This window comes from Chamaea fasciata, unplaced genomic scaffold (assembly GCF_029207755.1).
Source record: "Chamaea fasciata isolate MVZ Bird 193981 ecotype frontalis unplaced genomic scaffold, bChaFas1.0.hap1 SCAF_2, whole genome shotgun sequence".
Classification (NCBI taxonomy): Eukaryota; Metazoa; Chordata; class Aves; order Passeriformes; family Sylviidae; genus Chamaea; species Chamaea fasciata.
Genome location: NW_027094087.1, coordinates 89,832,989 through 89,853,099, shown reverse-complemented (window position 1 = coordinate 89,853,099; position 20,111 = coordinate 89,832,989). Strand labels below are relative to the sequence as shown.

The 20,111-nt window shown below is 42.6% G+C and overlaps 1 protein-coding gene across 1 annotated transcript in view; it reads right to left on the bottom strand.

Annotated features, from left to right (window-relative positions):
- The window catches only part of GAS6 (growth arrest specific 6), a 40,179-nt gene extending 20,702 nt beyond the window's left edge, over positions 1–19,477 (bottom strand). The window contains exons 1-4 of the mRNA XM_066176710.1: positions 19,387–19,477; positions 18,841–19,007; positions 4,929–4,953; positions 4,091–4,153 (exon numbers count right to left, since the gene is read on the bottom strand). Coding sequence (XP_066032807.1) covers positions 4,091–4,153; positions 4,929–4,953; positions 18,841–19,007; positions 19,387–19,456 — 325 coding nt within the window. The 5' untranslated portion in view covers positions 19,457–19,477. The remainder of the gene's footprint in view (positions 1–4,090; positions 4,154–4,928; positions 4,954–18,840; positions 19,008–19,386) is intronic.
- Between the last annotated feature and the right edge of the window lie 634 nt (positions 19,478–20,111).

Here is a 20,111-nt window from a genome sequence, read left to right as displayed (position 1 = left end):
TGTTCCTATGGGGATTTTTAAGCCGAGTTCCAGGATATGGCAACGAGTTTTCTTATTGGAAAGAAGCAAGGAAGTAGTCACCACACTTTGGGAACAACTGAAGGAATAAATCTCAAGGTATCATGTAAGTACTCACCGACTGTAGTCACCTGTCCAAATTCACCTACCCACTTACCTGCACAACACCCAGGGACAGTGCTTCACAGAGGTAGCTAAAGGAAGGATGAGAGAATACCCTTGTTTCCACAAAAAAGTGTGTTGGTATCTATCATGTAGTAGTAACCTGCTGACACCAGTGTTCTAGATCAGTGGTCTTCAAAAACATGAATGTATTAACTGTTTCTACAACTTTTACCAAGAGGAACAGTGCAGAATCTCATTCTGCAGATTGCAAAGCTCACCAGTCCAAGAGCCTTTCTTTTCACATATCTCCTCCCAGCATTTGAAAGTGCCCAGTGTGTACACGTTAAGTGCGCAGCAGCAGAAAAGACCTGCACTGGTTTCCATGCACTGGTTCTGCTGAGTCCAGTACTCTTGATACTCTGACAGGCATGGCAGGGAGGCTTTTAGGAGAGGAACTCTTCATAGATTAGCAGCCCTATGAGACCTCTCAAACTGAGGAAAGTTAAGACTCCTACTTTTGTCAGAATTATTCTACTTCTACATATCTCTTCTTAGCTTCCTCTGTGTGATTCTGAAATGATGAGCTGCTTTAAAAGAACTTTAACACTTCTGTGAGTGCAGGCAGTAGCAGCTCCATTTGAAATCTCATAAAGCACTGAACAGCACTTTTGTTTGCACTGACTGTCTTGGATTTAAATCTCAGGTGGTTGAGGTTGGCAGGCATCTCTGGAGGTCACTTGTGCCACCTCCCTGCTCAAGCAGGGCCACCTGCAGCCAGTTGCTCAGGATCAGGGCCAGAAGGCTTTTGATTATCCCAGGGATGGTGACTCCACAAGCTCCCTGGGCAACCTGTGGCAGTTCTGGTTCAACTCTCACAGTGCAAAAGCATTTCCCAATGTTCAGATGAAACCTTCCAGATGTGCAGGGCTGGGGCAAAGCCACAGTCAAAGAGGCCAGGCCACACAAAACAAAACACAGCTACATGGGCTGTCTTAGCATCAACCTGCCAGAACAGCTCCCAGTAAATCACTGCCCAGCTGACACACTGCTGGAGGTGGAGGAGCTGGGGAAGGAGAGGCCAGGTTAAGGTGGCAATGAGCCACAATAAAGCATGTCTGTCCAGGATGTTCCTTTTCCTAGACAGATCAGAATGTGTACATTAAACAAAATGGTTTAGGTATAGTAAGCCAATTTTCTTTTTTAGCAGCACTCACCAAGCCTCCTAAATATGGCAGCGTTTTCAGTCATTTGATAAGCAAATCAAGTCAACAGGGTTATGCACAACTTATCTGATGTATCCACAAATTTCTGATTCTTCCCCTTAAACTGGATTCTGACATGCCTTGCAGAGCCAGATGGTAGTAACACTGCCCATGCCCATCAGGGTAACAATCCATGGATATCAACCACAGAGATTTCTATCACATCAACCCTGTGCTGATTGATTGCTCCCTCCTGCCACAAGAGTTTGAGAACATAAGGCACACTCCTATAATCTTCTGGTGGCTTCACAGTTGTGTAATTCTACTGGCTTCATAGAAGGTGCTCCTGATTGAAACCATTGCAAAAGAAAAAGACAGAGCTTTTGTTTCCATTCATTTACATGACAGATTTTAGTAAAGCTGTTACAAGTAGTGATGAGCATGACTTTTTCACGCGCTCTGAGCTGTGTCTGATAGCACCTATGAAGCTCGTAAGCGCAGACAGAGAATAGAACAACCAATTCCATCTTTGAAATCTGTATGGAAATAAGACTTTGCTTATGCCCACTGACTGTCACTTTCAGTTCACTACTTTGTTCTGAGAATTTATTTTTTGATACCCACAAAATGGTTCATAATGAAACTTCAGAAAATACTAGGCTGCAAATAATATTCCACTCAGTAATTTAATAGTAAAAAGCAGGCACACATGACCTAACAAAAATCTCATTGTGTTTTGTAAGGCCATGTGAAGCTTCATTTCCCAAAAAGTCCTGTAGTGTTTTTCAAAGCCTTGCAAAACCAAATCCTTAATTCCTAGATGACCTGCAGGATCTCTTTTAGAAAAAGATCCAGATATGCAGAGAAACTGTAGGTATCTGTGTGTTAAGTAAGCATCTATCTGCAAAGCAATTATACTCACTGCAATCAGTGGAGATAGGACAATAAACAGAGTCCATAGAGGGACTCAGGTCTCCCCAGAGCAGACAGTTTGGTTGGGGGAATCCCTCTAGAAGCAGAGGAGATTAACTCTCTGCTAACTCTGATGGGAATACTGCTCATGTAAGCACCCGTGCTGGAAATACCTATTCACACACTGAATCTGGAGCTGAATCCTAGCTATAACCTGATCTCAAGAGTTTATGAAATTAGGAATCCTCACATATTCTGTCTAAGCTATCTAATCACTGTCATATTTAAAATTTCTACCTTATTTCCAGTATAAACTAGTTAATCACCCTCCAGCCCTTAGGCTGTTCAATATCTTTGTGCACCAGGTTAAAAGAACCTTCCACCACCATGTTTTGAGAAGAGAAAGGCTGTTAAGAAACAAAGTTTAGAAGTGTCTTGCAGGCACAAACCCATAGAGCTACATAGTCTTTTGGTAGCATCTGTGAAAAATTAGGAGGCACACTAGAATTGGCCAAGCACAGAGCCTGTCATTCTTCCAAGCGCGTTTCAGGCTCCTTCTCTGTTACTTCTCCTGTGAATTGATGACAGCTAGCCAAAGCTCAGCCATTTAAAAACCTTTTAATATTTTAATGGGGGAAAATATTATCATTTTCTTTCCAAACCACTGCATCTGCAATGGGCAGAAATCCCTAAAAACAATTATTCAGCTTTTATTTTTTTCAGATTTTTTCATCACTACCCTTTAGACTCTCATTTTTGAGACACTGATAAGCTGTTTGGAACAATTGTTCCCAGTCAATATCACCATTTTCAACAGAAACTCCTGCCTCTTTGCTGTGCCACAGGTACAAGTAAATGTAAGCACTCAGCCTCATGTCCCACTTTGGACTAGCTGGCATACTGCAGGCAACACAGGTTCCGCAGGTCTGAGAATTCCCAGTTCAAAGGACACAACATCCATAAGTGATACTGCTGCAATATGTGAGGGAAATTCTTCACATACCACTTATTAACCTTGGAATTCACTCTTTAAAAAGCTTGTTTTAATGCAGTATATAAATTAGAAAAGTTGACTAAATACTGATCTTACTTTGGTAACACTTGTATGAACACATGACTAATTAAACTTGATCACAATAAAAGACTGAAACCCAGGGCTAAAAAGAAAATAAATACACATACATCTGATTTTCTCCACATTTAAACTGCTCATAGGACTTATTCAGAATACTTATGCAGTTTTCTACCTTTAGCACTGCTAAGCTTCAAAGGCAACTAGAAATATATTAGAAGAATTCATTAAATTCTCTTCTCTAGTGTTAGTGAAGGACAAAAACCCCTTCACCCTCTACAAAGTCATCAGTTTGGCTTCAAAACCGATTTGAGGTTTTAAAGGAAGCAATATTCAAAGCATAGTCACATGATGCATGAAACATCTCGTAATGCAAAGAAGGCTGACAAAGCCTGGTTTGACTTTAAACTTTTCTTGAGGTTCCTTAATGGGGTGAGCCAAAACTAGCATACAAGAGAGTAGAAAATGAGGGGGCACACATAGTGCACAGCCTTATGGTACTTCCTATTTCTTGTCCCTCCTGTTTCTCATATTATTCAAGCCTTAGGAAACTGGTGGGAAAGAAGCTTGCATTATAAAATATCAAAGCACTAAAACATGACAGCAAGATGGCATTTGGTTATAAAATGGGAAAGATTTTTGTTTAGTAGGATGGAGTCTTAAGCCTAGAGAATATGAAGACCAGTATTGAAATACTCCCAAAAACAGAGATAGCTAATCCCACACCTTCAGGCAGAATGAGAGAACATTTAACTACAATATAAAAACCAAGAATGCTTACTATGAACACATGTAAGGAAATCTGGATTTCTGCTATACGGCGACCCATATTTCTTAATACAAGCTGAAAAACAGAAAATGAAATTGTTATTGTTACAATGGTGAAGAACAGCTTTCAAAGCACATAAAATGATACCTGGCCTGCAAGGATTTGGAAGGTGGATGCAAAAATCTATGCAATAATATCATCTCCCAGATGCCTTAAAATTCTGAAGTTCATTAAAATGTGTTAGCTTTGATGCATAGCAGTTAAAAGCTATTTGAAGAGCATGACCACTTAACCAGATGCTATTATGATCCTAAAACTATGGTAGTAGGTACTCCAATTTGACCAACTAAACTTCTTAAAATATCTAAAAAGCACATTTTTTTCTCTCACTGTGGCATTTTTGATCTTAAGTAAAATATAATAAACATGAACAGGAAACAGTATGATGCCATGGCTATGATACAGTCAATAGAATAAGCCAGTAGTTCAATCAGGCACCTTTTTTTTTTTTTAATGACATTAGTTAATAACTAACTTAATTAAAAAGGGAAAAAGGTAGAAAACTACAAATTATTTCATAACACTGCAAGTCACAGATATTTATGCAACATCAAGATTTTAACATGCAGAAAACACATAAAGCATCTCTGTCAGCAAATATACACATAAGTAAAAGCACACACCTCAAAATACAATAAGGAACATGATGTCTATCTTAAAAGTTAGCAATGCATGTTTATTGCAATCAGATTTCCATCACTTTCCTTATCAGAGACTTCAGCTGCGACAAGCTCCAATGTCAGACACATACCAGCACTCCCACAAAGCAAAAATAAAAGCTGCAACTCACCCAAGTATTTCGGGTAAAAATATTCCTATAGAAGGAAAAAAAAAAATTTGAATCATATTTGCTTCTATTTTCATGCTATTTAAGAGCTGCTGTTATTTTAGTGGTCTTGTATGGCAGTGGTTTAGCAATTCCAAACACCTGATTTCCTTTTATTCAGAATCAGAAGCAGCATAGTATTATACATGCATTTTGTCATTTGAAAAGGAAAGAAACATTAGCTCATCTCAAGGTACTTTTTGATAGCAGCTGATCTGGTCAGTGACTGAGCATGAAGACAACCCTCCAAGAGATAAAGCTGCTGCTGATGGCATGAGGTAGGGGAAGGAATTGGAATCTAGGGACAAAACCCTAGAGGGAAGAGTAGAGGATCATTCAGTCACCCTGTGCCTCCTCGAAGGCATTCTGCCAATGCAGGACATGGCCAACACATGAACACCACAGGCACTAGAAAAAGTACTTTTTGCTCTTACAAGGAGCACCCTACAACTCAACCAGCACCCATTGGTGTACCACCCACACATCACACCCTGGATGCTCAAAGAAGGGTGCCACGACACTTTGCAAGAGGGGGGAAAATCGACATCCATTACTCTAAAACCAGACTGCAAAGGGCATTGCCATTCCTCTCGTGGTACCTGCTCATGCATTATTGTTCCCTACTTTGCATCAACAAAGCGCAGCCAAACAGTGAGAGCAGCATCATTTTGCTGATGTGATGTGAATCTAACCTTGCATGTCAGAACAGTCAGCCTGGTGAGGCCTTACAAGTCACATGACTGCTTGCACCAACACAGGGAAGCAGCAGAAAATGCAGCTGTGCTGCATGGAAGAATGGGAGATTGGCTGAAGCTGACAATTGTATCACATTCTTAAAAAAATACTAAACTTCATGGCCAGAAAAAAAAAGCTTTTTTTTCCATCTTCATGCTGGGTTTCAAGTCACTAATTCAAGTGCTGTAAAAATGGTAGTTGGGGCATTGAATGAGGAAAAATTTATGCATTGCATGAGTGCTTAATTTTTTTTTTTTTGTCTAAATAACTTCTCACCTAATTATGAAAGCATATGCACAGTATAATTCTCTTTTATGCAAGAGGAGCAATTTCCCTGTAACACTATCTTCAGTGAGATTGGAAAATACCCTGTATTCCAAATTAAATTGGTCAATAGAATGTGCAAGAGAAGAGACTACTTTGTCTTCTCCTCTTATTACAGATGTTTGGATTGGATCGATACAGGCATGTATAAACAACAGAAACAGGCACACACCATGATTCAGTTTGATCTGGACTGTCCAGTGCAATCAATTGCACTGCTGTCATTTACCAGAAGAATCAATTGCTTCTGGCAAATATGCTCCAGTTACTGAAATCCACCATGTAAATATTCAGCCTAAATTATGAGAGCATCAGCAAAGAAGTAGAAGCAGCAGCTTACACTTACATTAATTTTCAATTCTGACATGAGAGTGATATGCTTGGCATCTTTTGGGGTTGAGCTTTGAAATGTTTCTTTAGCTTGAAATATTTCATCACAGTGATGAGCTCAGAACCCACTATGGTCCTTGTTCCCTCTTTGTTTTTTTAAGGTTTCGTTTGGAAAAGACAAGCCAAAGAAATGCAGTTAAAATAAAAATAAATCTAAGTAGTCTAAGTATTCAGATGGGTGCCCATTTGTGCTCGGAACACAAACTGAACTTCAACCAGGACTTGAGGAGAATAATTTAGGGGTATGTAATAAAATATTCCAAACATTTCTTTCATTATTTCCCCTTTATTCCATGTACTTCACAAGAATGTGCAGATGTATTTAACCACCAACAGGATAATCCAGACTCTGGCAAGAAAAACTGTTTTGGCACTACCAGGACAATAAATAGGAGCTTCCATACTCATGGCTATCAGTCTAATTGTTCCATGTCAGTGGTGGCAAAGGCATTTTCTCCTTAACCTCTGATGAATAAGCTGAGTGCTAGAAAAGTGATATAGAATTTACTTTTGTAAAAGTAACTTCCAAATTCAAACTAACTCTGCATTGGTTCAATGAAGGTTGAACAGCAGATAAGTGAAACTCCAAGGCACTGTCCCACCACAAGCTTCATTCCAAAAAGTATGTAGCCAAGTGATTTAAAACAGGAGGCTATTAACAGAAATTTAACTCTTCTTTCCCTGTCTTTCTCATTTGTTTCTGTTATACAAAATCACTTGCTGATCAGTAGCTCTTCTCCAGGTTTACTAAACCTGCCGATACCACCATTCTAAAATAAAGACATATGCTCACAGGTTCTAACATTACTCATTCTTGTATGATTATCTTTTAATTTTTTTTCCATACTCATTTTTTTTCTTACAGCTGGCTTCTGTAAATACAATGACAATATATTTACATTCAGAGAAAAGATTAATCAAGAATGAAGGATGAATTATCTTACACTTTGAGAAAAAGAATCTACTTAAATGGCAGCCCCTTTTCAAAGAACACTGATGAGAAGTTTTCTCAGTTAAATATTCAAGCTGCACCTAAACTGATATAGATGCACATTATTTCTCATGTGAGCACTCAACTCTTCAATGTTTTCAGAATCTTTTCAGTCTTCTGTGATGTACTAAGGTCTAATGACCCCCAGATGTCAGGGAAAATGAAAATCCTATACAGGGACTCTGTTAAAAGTGTGCAACTCATCTTCTTTCTACTAGAAGTGTTGAATTGTATTTTCAGGATTCTACAAAATGCCAAGAGAAATGCTTTGAGGCTTGCTAAGAAGGAGTTGGCAAAGATTCTCTGTTACTGTTTTGCTGATTTCTCAACAAGCCACCTTCAATTTCAGGCTCAATAAACTTCTCACCATCCAAAAAGTCACACACTGTTCACAGGATCAAAACACAGGAAATTATTTAACTGTTACCACTAGAGTGGCAAAAATCGCCACAGAATTATGTAAGTGTTAAATTTTCAGCTTGGATTCTGACTAAAAAGGTCAACATTTAAGTGTGGTCAGCCCTTCTCCTTTAGATCTGCTTCCTAATTACTGCTGAAAATAAAAGCAGGAGCAATTTGCTTATAAAGTAAAAAGCTATCAACAAGTACACGTTGGACATAAACATCCTCTGGACAGGTTGCTTCACAGACACTGACTTCACCAAGCTCTCTAACCCATCTGCCCAGTAGTAATGTCCCAGTGCAGGCAAAAGGAAGACAAAGGCTGCAGAAGCTCTGACCTCCACAAGAGACCAAACATCACAAACGTAGCTTCAAAAATTCCAACCTCTGTGACTGTTCCCATCAAGAAAACGTTAATATATTTCCACCTCTCTTCTTTGTGACCCACCAAACTTTCTGTCTGGTTTCCACGTATCAGCCATCATGGCTGGGATGGAAGAAGTCAAGAGTAAGAATAAGAAGTCAAGAATAGTCAAGGGCCTGGCAGCAGGAGACTGGCAGCCTGTGGTGCCCTAGTAACATGAATGGTCCTTCTGTAAAATACATCTTTTATCTGCTGCCACTACAGGTCAAACATGTAGTATGAGCTACATCCCAGAGCTGTAACTCACCCATGAGTTATGTGTCATGTGCCACCCAAAGTACAGCTCAGCAGAGATCTCAGGTAAAGAGGAAGAAACAGGAGAGACTGGGAAGTGCCTAACATCTACACATCTCCACCCTTTCAGATGGGAAGCAAGGCATCAGGCCAGTCTCCCCAGGCAGGTCCTGGCTTGCTTATTTCAGCTCAGTTCCAGAGATCTTTCTCTTGCTGCCCAGGAGACAGAGCTGTGCTTTAACAGAAAAGACTTAAGCTCTACAGCCCCAACCCTTTTCACACAAATACATGTACATGCTAGAAACAAGTCTTCTGATGCATTAAATGCAATTATTTGCTTCCACAACAGTGTTGCAAGATCTAAGAGTGCATGCTTTTATTTCAAGGCAGAGTGACACCAAACATGGGTATAAGAATCCTGTTCATGGGGCTAAGGTGCTCCTCTCCCACCTGCAGCTGGAGCTTACTATTACCCCGATAAAACAGACACTACACCACTTAGTCTGGATACCTAAGAGAGCATAATTTTAAAAGTGTCCTCAAAAAAACTAACCCAAGCAAACAACCCCCCTAAACTCCAGGTTGTTCATTTTATTTTTGGCTTTTTCTCTCCAAATGATAAGAACAGTTTTTCTGGGGCCACCCCCACAACGCCTCTCTTTGAAACAACTGAGGAGAACAGCAATGTGAAGGTAAGAATTCAAAGCTGTACAATGGAAGGGGCAGAAACACCAATGTCAGCCTCCCTGCCAAAGGAAGCCTACATTGTGACTGTGGCCACCATCTATTTTCAACTCTATGGCCAAAGTCCATGGTGGTAAAATCCAGAATTTAGTGTAATCATAAAGGGTATGCAATAGTCCTGCTGCATTTTTGGAGAAGATGGAAAAACACCAAATCAGAACAGGCGTTAACATGAGTCACTGTATAAAAATAGCCCTTCTGAAAACATAACAATGACCCTGTCAACACCAGGAAAATGTTCTCACTGTTGCTTTACTTTAAAGTAATTGGTAACACTGGAGACTTCAGAAATAAGGGCCTGCTTACGGCTTCTCTTTCTTTTGCTTGAGTACCAGGTCAGGTAAGACTGTAAGGCACAGAATCTAATGAAAATCATTTTGAGCTCTAAATAAAAGATGCAGTTTATATGAAGGCTGCTCATGTTTCCGGACATCTGGCTCTTGGTGGCCCTGCTTGGGCAAGGAGGCCTCAACCAGTCTGTGATTCTGCGACTGCAGTGCCACTGACACTGGAGTATTTCAGCGCCTTGTGTTAGCAACAGTGATTTCTAAAAAGCACTTTCTTAGTTACCTAGTTACATCTAAGAGAGTAGCAACAACTCCCACGTTATGCCCTTTCCTCATTTCCATATAATGACTCTCCCTTTTCCTCTTTCCTTCAGGACTGAATGTTTGTCTTGGGCACGGCCAGACCTCATTTATAAATGTTTTTCATGTTTCCACGCTATGGGTTTGCATTATCCTTGAAGAAATTACTGCTATCAACCATAATTGGCTGTAACTCACTGTTTGCCAGTTTTCGACTGTTACAACCTGAGAATGCAAATCTCAGTAAGGCTCAAGAACCCCTCTCCTTTTTTTAAAAACTCAGCCCTAGACTTTAGGTACATAGAAAATCTCACACTGCATCATGGGGCCTTTCACCTGTATCAGGGCACGAAGCAGTTCTGCAATTCATGATTTTAAATATATAGAACCAGTAGTTATAGAATTTATGCTCAGATGAATGCTGTGTTGCCTGCACAAGATTTCCTTCTCATCATGAGGGACCCCTCACTCAGCCAGGTTAATTTGCTTCCTATTTTGCTTTGTAGCAATCTGTATTCCCTATACAAAGAGCAAAGAGAACTTCTCTCCACAATTTGGCTAGTGAGGCGTTAGAGAAGCAAGTAGGTCACATTACAATCCAAAAGCAGCCTCCAAGTCTCATCTCCTACCACCCAAGTTACAGCTGCTTAGGGTAGCTTTTAGACCTTTTTGTCCATTTGTCAAGTATCCACTTCACACTGCCCAGCTATTCAGGTGCACAAAGACTGGTCTGCCCCTTCTACCAAGTTGTTGAACTTTCCAAAATAGAAGCATTCAAGACTATACTCTCCAGCAAGACGTCTTCCATAGAGATTAGGTACCTCTGCAGAATCCTCAAGTCTGAAATAAAACCCATCTATTGTCATAACTTCCTTTGCTCTCTTCTGGACAGCAAGACTGTTTCCCAACAGCTTACTGAGGTGCCACTTCAGCAAAAACTTTCTCTGCAACAAGGAAAAACCCACCAACGACTGGAATGCATAATTAAAAGAGAGGAAAAAAAAAGGAAAAAAAACCTGAAAGGAAATAAAACACGAGGGAAAAAAGTTAATGTATATCACAGATACTTAACCTTTTGTGAAGATGCAGGGGGCACAGAGACAGGAGTTCTGTAGGTGGCCTGAGGCAGGGTTTGATTAGACAGTAAACAGTGTGAAATGGATATAACTGGTGCCAAATACTTCACGAAATGCTGCCAAAAAACTTACAAAAATAATTTGTAGTGTGATTCCCATTGGTTGATTGTGCTTTGAAGTTATTCTGACAGAAATCTGAACGCAAATGCCCTGAGGTTTCCTCCACTGCTTCAGAATGGAAAGGCTGTTTTCCCTCCATCTGAAATAATGCGCAAGTTCTCAATTTGATGACAAATGTTCACTCAGTGTTGCTGGTTTGAATCCTTACTTGTTGCAAGAGTTACAGGATTTGTCTGTGGGTAAACTAACACTGGCTCAAATAGTTTAGTCAAATTAAGGAAGACAGTATCTGACAAAAGGTATCATAAGTAAAAGGCTGTCTCTCCAACACCATCTATATTTACTCTATAATTACTTTAGCCCTATTTAAAACAGAACATGCCATACTTCCCATCAAACTAGATTTAAAAATCAATGATCTCTCATAGGTTCTGTGACATTTTAGCCACTGAAGTTTTTTCCCTGCTTGTAATATAATCACACTGTTTCTTTGGATCTTGCTTATCTGCAGAGATTGTCACTCATACTAACAGCACTAAATCACATTAAGGCATTTAAGGATTTGGACTCAGAAGGCACAGGCAAGTAAGGAATAGGGAAGTGACATCTTCGATGACACCAGGTGTTTGTGACAGAATCTGATCTCATACTTCCTGTTAATTATTTTAATAATTAAGTAACTTCTGCTTTTCTGTTCATGTCCTAAATATTTTTTGGAATTGAACTAGAACTCCCTATTCCAGGAATCAGCCAAATATGGTAGCTTTCCAGGTACATGTGATTCTGTGCAGTGCAAGCCTGACCCACTCTCCTTTTATCTCTTCATTTATGTATCCTTCTGTCCTGGCAGGTGTGTAGAGTGAAGACAACACCAACACTTGTTCCCCACCCTGGGTATCCTCCTTACTTCCCAACTTTGCTCTTCTTCTAGTTCCCACTGCTGATGCTCAAAGGAACAGGGAGAAAACACAAACCCATCAATAAGTAAATTGCCAAACAGATGTCTATGTGTGGGGACCCCATAGAACAGCAGTATAACAAAACTGTGATGAAAGCAAAGACACAGAAGGGAGACCTGCTGAAAAACTTCAGTCAGATTCTCCAAGGCTTGGTTGTTCATTCATTGCTTTGACAGGCTGAGCTGTAACAACCATTTCTGTTTCTCTTCTAGCACCTGGCCTTCCCATCCTAACCTCAGGCTGTCCTTTCCACTGTGTCAATCCCTGCTGGACTGGGGAACCAATCCTGTCGCAAAAATCACCATTTTTCTCTGCAGACTACTTTTCTTTAGGTCATTTCAATTGGTCCATGCAGTCACCCAAATTGCCGTGCAAGAAGGGTGAAAAGAAGAGACAAAGGAGTTGCTTATCTCTACTAGATCAGCTGAATCCCCAGTGTGAAACCACAGCTTGAAAAGTAATGTGAGGCGAGAAGTAAGCCTTGTTGCTATGTTCCCTCTCAGTTTCTTTGAAATCTATAGTCGTGCTTCCGTCCTTGTTCTTCACACTTAGTGGAAAGTGACTACTTCTAATTCATTAAGCTCACTCAGAGTATGGAACACACATGAATCACAGCTGCTAATTCATACACTTTCAATGTTTCTCTTGCCTGATTCTTAAACAGCTGCACTAAAAAATTGTATTAGCTCCCAGTAAGCGGCATTTTTTTTTTAATTTAAAAAAGAAAATGAAATGAGCTCAGGGCCACAAAACTGTTTTCTTCATTTTTAATTGTCCTTTTCCCCCTCTCACATATTTATTAAAACTTACTGTACTGCTCTAGAAAACAGTCTTACCCTAACTTCATCTACTTTCTCCATTATCACCCATCTTGAAACCAGTATAAACACCCCTGCTTCAGTTTGTCAGTCTTAGCACCATTTTCCACCCTATCTTCAAACAGTCCCTCAGCATAATATTGGTCCCTTTTGTCTTCTCTTGCTCCTTGCCTCTGGCTGCACAGGACATTTAGTGTATACTACTTCAGTGATGTGCTGTGTCAGTATTTCCAGATCTATTCTGAATTTTTGGGCTGTTCTCCCATGAGTGGAAATTGATACAGCTCAGGTAGGTATGAGTCCAGCAGAGTTGATGGAATTGTGTCTGCTTCCACCAACAGCAAACTTTGCTCACACTCCTCAACAACTTTTGATAGAGCAGCATTTAGTCAATCTATGTATAACCTGTCCCTTAAGGCAGGCAGGAGTATTTTTGTCACCCTCCTGCTACTGAACACCACCACTGCCAACAAATGCTGTGTCTGTACTGCAAAGTAGATGGGTGCATCCTGGTCCACAGGCCAAATCATTTTGCCTTGCAGATCAGTTAGACCCACTGGATTTTGGTACAAACCTCCCTTGTCTTTTATACCAAACTACAGGGAGAAGGAAAGAAAGGGAAGAGAGAACACCTGGTAGACACCCAGATCTCATCCCAGCAAGCTGGGATGCCACTGTGGCATATACCTGGACACTCAGATTTTTACTTCCTTTTCCTCTCCTTCAACCCATTCCTGGACAAAAGTCTAAATATCCGCATATTTTCTTTCTCAAAGCTATTTAGCAGGTACCACTGTACCTGGGAATCTATTCTTCCATCTACTGAGTCCAAGCAGATTAAAACATCAGCACAGAGTTTTCCAACAACTCCTTCTCTCTCTCTCTGCACCAACAGGTAGAGATAAAGAAATTTACAGCAGCTATAAATCTAGCCCTTTCTCCATGCTCTGCCAAAATGTCAAAACAAATCAGTATATTGAGAAGAACTGTCACAGCAAATAAAACCAGAGTCTTGCCTGGATCTAGAAAGGAATATTCTATACAGGGATGATGACATCTGTATCTAAAGACGATATCAGTATTTTTCATGTCTAGACTACACAACATTCACTAAATTACTTAAAGAAATTTTACACTGCTTTACACTCCCAGTAACTCCTCTCCTCCCTCTACATGCCTTCATACTTTCCTGATTAGTATTTACTAGTGTATCTACCTTGTTATTCTTAGAAATAACATCTAAACATTGCATGCCTGACAAGCATGCCTCCTAAAAGATCAGAATAAAGTTTGGATGATCCTAGTCCATGGATGAAGCTCATCTGTATTATCAAGACCATGTCATATTATGGAACACATAAAAAATAAAACCAAGTGAGCCATCAGCATGCTGAAAATCAACCAAACTGACTCTTATCACACCCTATACATTGCTTCATCTGCATTTCATCTTCTCAATAAACCCAGCCTAGCAGAAAGAATGCTGACATTCCTGGATGTTTTGTTAGGATCAGTAATTTTCAAGACAAGATTGCTAAAAGCCCCCAGAAACTTGATCTGGTGTCACTGCTGTCCTTGCCATGAGTGGGAGAGTGGAGTAGATTCCTCTTCAGTCCCAAGTTACGCTGTGATTCTCTGTCAGTGTTTTGTGTCTCCGACAAGCTGTAGATTTTAGTAACATTTTGGATGCAAGTCCCTCAAAAAACCAGAATTTTCATGTGTCTGCCTATGAATCAGATGTCCATGCTGCACGCACATGGAAACCAGCTGGCTTTCCACAGTGCTCTACTGAGGGCCAAATCCATAAACAGTAAACACAGGTGGCCAGGCTGACCTACATCAGCGTTTGTGGTGTGCCTAACAGTTTTCAATGCATTCAGCATGGTAGTTTCAATGGTGAGCTGCAGGAAGTGCAGTAATTCCTCAGCAGTAACAACAGCAAGCAAGATGTGCAGGGACAGATGCTGTACTGTGGTACCAAAGGATAAGAGGCTGCACTCAAACATCTTCCCTATGCTGAGCCTTTCAAAACAGAGAAACTCCCTGCACAAGGATACTTTTTTCTTCAGTGAAATACAATGTTTCTGAGAAGATCAAGATCTACACTCAGTTCTACCCTTTGTTTTACATGCTTGGATGACCAGATTTTTAGAACAAGTCAACCAAATTCCAGAGTAGTTTATCAGTCACTTAACAAGCTGTAATACCTTGACCGCATACCAAGGTCAAATATTTCTGCAGTGCTGCTTTTATAAGGCCTTGTCAACATCTTATTTAAGATAACATTCTTATCTCTGTATCCAAGATATTTTGCAACTTCATCCCATCTATCACACCTAGCATATATTTTTGAATAGATCACATTTAGAAACAGTCTGCATACCTCTCATCAAGATGTTTTCCATCCTTCTTCTTTTTACCACCATATTATCTTTTAATTTTTCTGTTTGGCACCTCTAGCATAAATGAAATTACAAAACCAGAACGATCCCAGAATTCTGCAGTAATGTTTAAGGATGTTTTAATCAGCTTCATGAAAAAGGTAGGCTGCAAGACTCATTAATCCAGGCTACTTGCTTTTACCATGTATAGTCATACAAGTGGCACAGACTGAGTTTTGTTCTGCCTCTTAAAAAAAAACCAAAAAAAACAAAACAAAACAACAATCTAAAAATGTTTCAATTGATCTTCCTTCCTCTAGTCTGAGTGAGCTGATATTTATATTTTCCGTAACCTAAAAGACAAAAGCTGCACTGCCCTGCACATGAATGGCTCCTGGGCCCCGCCTCATACACTATTCTTAGCAGCTGATGTAAGTAATCGCACATGTGGCAAAATCCACATTCAGGTTTCAGAGAATGTGCATCTTCTGCTGACTGCCTGCAGATGTTGTTCTGAAAAGCTGATCACTGAAACAATGGAAGGCACAGAAAAAAGGTGCTCTGGTGGAGGTATGTGACACTTTATTTCTTCTACTGGTCTAACCAGGAAATAGGTATCTTCCTGTAAAATTCTTGGCCGGATGTTACAATTGGCCGCATAAAGACATGGTTTTACCTGGGAAGCATCATGTGAGCTACATTACAGCCTTGCTTCATCTTACCTCAGCTTCTGGAACTGCTTTATTGAATCAGTTAATGCAATTTCCTATCACATATTTAGGTCAGAGGTCCTGAAATTAGGCCTTGAATTTCTCCTCACACAACCACAGGATAGTCAAGAATGGCAAGATGGGTAAGGAAGACTCATATATTTCATTAGCATTTAATGGAGGGGAAAAGGGAGGAGGGACAACACTTTTGGTCTGACATCACAAGCCTTTCTTGAGGTTGAACTGAGAAGCATCAAGATGGATTAGCCAATCTGAAACTTTCAGTTGTCAAGGCTGCAAGACCATTGCTCCTGTGGGACAGTAAACAGCCAAATGCCTATGTAGATGCTCATCTGGTGCTTTAAAGCATAAAACCTGGGAGATGCAACAGGATAGATTGCACTGCTGTGTTCATCATGGCTTGCCTGCATAGCCTCACAGAGCTCAGCACAGGGCAAAAAGTGCTGTAGTTGTTTCTGCTACAACCGAAGTAGTTAATCCCTGCGACCAGGTTCAGCAGTCACATGCACAAATTTCAGCCTTCCAAAACTACAAGAAATCATCCTCTGTCAACAGCAATCTGTACATTTCCCTGGTCAATAAAAGCTCACTTTACTGGCATGGATCAGCTGCAGCCTGGCAATACACTGAAGCATGACTGCAGTTACCATAATTCTTCAAAAAGCTTGGTGTTGTTTACAACAGTTTTTGGCTTTCCCAAGTCAGGTCTGTCTCAGCTAGCTTGCTTCTTCTGTCAGTCACTAGGACTGGATGTACAACAGCATCTGAAATGACAGCACAACTCCCTACTGTTTAAAATACACCCCCATGGTGAATTAATATTCTGTCCATGAAATCCACAGGTACTGCTGGAGGAGTAGTCACCTATGCATAATGAACAATGAAGTCTTCCAGTGCAGAGTAGCAACAGCCCACATACATGACCTCTGCCACCATGCATTAGAAAGCTACTACTGAACAACAGCTGCTGCTCTCATGTCACATACTGATTGCAAAAGGGACAGGAAGAGCCCCCTGATATAGTACAGTACACTTGCTTCTCAATCAATTGAAGCAAAGTAATGCAAGGAGTAGGACATACTGCACTTAACAAGCAACTTCAAAGCTCTTGGGAGATTAGTGTCTCAGAAAAGGTAGGATCTTATGTCACTGCAGATCTAAATGTCCTGGTGTAGAAGGACATGTTAGGGGGCCCAGATATGAGAAGCCCATCTAACCTTTCTTCAGGTTTTCAGAATAGAGTGAAACCTAAGAACAATAGCAAAGGAAATGCACAAAAAAATCAAAATCACATGCAATGACAGAAAACCAGCATTGTCCTACAAAACACACTGAAATTATGATGGTATCTTAAAGAATTTATACGTAAAAAGATTTTAAACCAAAATTATTTCACTATTGTCATTTCAGGAGGATAACTGTGTATTCTTTACAATTTACAAAATCAGTTCCAAATACTGTTTAAAAACTCCTGACATATTTGCACACTGTCCTACCCTTAAACTGATCTATCAATGCACTGCCTTTGGCTACTCTCTTGGCCAGCAGCCAGTTCGTAAAAGTAGTGACCTTAGATCACCTTTGCTCCAGAAAGCTACAAAATCACACTCATCATGGTCCTCCTCCCTGTACTCACTGCTATGTGATGAATATTTATATAGAGTTTAAAGTTATATTACTCAACACAAATATGGAAGTAGTTGTGCCAGCCACTCTCACCCCATTACATCCACATTCTGAAGTAGCTCAGTTTTTGCAGAACAGAAGCAAACACTGCTACATGCAGATGTGACTACACATACACATAAAAGGCGAAACATTAAACACTACCTGGGCAAGTGCTCCATGTTAATCTTGAAAATAAAGACTGTCAAAAATCTATCACTTTGCTTTTGTTGTAATTACTACTGCCTTGTGACAGCAAGCTACTGCACTGTCTATCCAGTGCTGAGGCTGCTAATGAGGCACACATGTCAAGACTTGCCTTACTGAAGCATAAAACATCTCTGCTGAGTCCCTCCCTTGCCCGTGGTTTGTGTCTCTGTGTACACACACGTGCTCACTCTCTCTCCCTCTCTGTCCTATCTTCTCCCTAGAGCATCATACCATTAACAGGAACATGCTGTGCAGAACTGAGCTTCAGTTTGAACACCAAGAAAATCCACTTCCCACTGCTAAATCAATGCCAGATAGTCTTTGCAATGAGAACAGCCTATCCAAAACAGTGTTAAGAGGAGGTGTAAAGTGACTGGAGGAGTAAGCCAAGCTTAGTAAAGCATCTGCATGTTGCTTGAAGTGAGAAGACTGAAGTGAAAGTCAACCTTGATAAGACTGGAAAAGACAGCTCCATGTGTGGTGTGCAGTCTGTAACTGTGAAACCACAGTGTTAAAAGTGCAGCGGTACCACATTCCCATATAAGTGTTCTCCTGCTGTTGTAGTGACAGGCTCTGAAACTACTGATTCTAAGATGCTGATCAAGCTGAATTGGCCCCCATGGATTTAAGACACAGTTAGGACATTCTTCCGAGAAGCCCCAGTTGTGACATATGCTGCAACACTAAGGGGATTTTAAATACAGCTGGGATGGGAAGCTGGAGGAAAAAGCAGGGATGGTAATGTATCCAGACAGAGAACCTCGATCATTATGTTGCACTGGTCTTGCTTCATGGACTTAGACTGTGGCTGAACAGGACCCTTCCACTCTCCAATGGACAGTCTTGCCAGCCTGGGCTGGGCTGCTCACCCAGACCATGCTCACCGAGGCGCTCCTGACTGGACAGCCCTGACACTGCCCTTGTGCAGGCTGAGCACTAGTGTGTCTTCCAGTCATCCATCTAATGGCCCTGGGTCCTCCTCCTCCCGATGCCTTTCCCAGCTGTGTCGGCAGCCGGCATCCAGCCGCGGATAGAGGGTGGGCGGGAGAGCAGAGCCGGACAAACCCCCAAATCTGCGTCCTTACCGTCTCTGGGTCATTCTCAAACACCTCCCGGGCCTCCTCCTTGCTGCAGTGCTCCTCCACGCACTCCCTCTCCAGGTGCCCTTGCTTGGTCTCCTCGAAGATCTGGTAGGCTCGCCGCTGCCTCTGCCGCAGGAACTGGGCGGCTTCCGGGGCGCGCAGCAGCACGGCTGGGCAGCCGAGCGCCGGGACGGCGCGGGGGAGGCCAGGAGCAGGACGAGCAGGAGGAGAGGAGCAGGGGGAAGGACAGGCGGCGGTGAACAGCTGAGCCCGTCTGGTCGCCCCGGATCCCCCGACCCCCACCCCGCACCCCAGACAGCCCCTCCGGGGGGCACCGAGCGCTCTCCCTTGCTTGGGGCGCCGCCCGTGGGTGGCCGCGGCCTCAGCGCGGCCCCTCACCCGCATCCCCCTGACCCCGCCGCCGCGAAGCCGCGCATCCCCCCGCAGCCCACCCCGCCCGGCAGCACAGCCCGCACTCGCACACACGCAGGGCGGCGGGGGATGCTCGGCGGCGTGTGCGGGAGGGACGAACCCCGCCGCGGTACTCACTCTGCGAGGAGTCCGCCGCCAGCAGGACCAGCAGCAGGGCGGCCCCGAGGGGCGCCGCGGGATGCGGCATCACGATGCGGCGGCGGCCGGGGCCGGGGCCGGGGCCGGGGCGGGCGCTGGCGGCGCGGCGGGAGCGGAGCGGGAGCGGCGCGGGCGGCGAGCGCGCTGCTACTGCGGGAGCGCGGCGGCGGAGCCCGGCGGGGGAGCCGAGGAGCCGCTCGCCCGCCCTGCCCAATCCTCACAAGGCACCGCCGAGCCGCCGCGCAGGGACACACCTCGCGGCGCAGCGGCCGCCCGGCCCGGCCCCGCGTACCTGCCCGGGAGCGGCCGCGCCGAGCGGCGGGGGCGGTCACGGGGAGTCGGGCCGATGGGCGGCCAGTAGGACGCGGGGAGCGGGCGGGGAGACTGCGCCCTCACCTCCAGGCACATCTCTTTAATAGCTCCGGGGCTCATCGCTAGGAAAGGAGAAGCAGGCACCAAACCCAACCCAGTCCTGCCATAAATTAGAAACTTGCGTTTCCCCCACACACCGACACAGGTTTTCTTCAGAAATGCATTTTCAGTTTGTTCCAGTATTTGAGAATGAACTCCCCAGGAAGGAGATGAATGTCGTTTATTCCCAATATGTTGCAAGCCATGCTTTACTGTCCCTTGTCCATCCGTAGATACACAGGACGCGTCCACTGTGGGAAACCCAGTGGTTAGCTAGGTTAGCTGTAACCTAG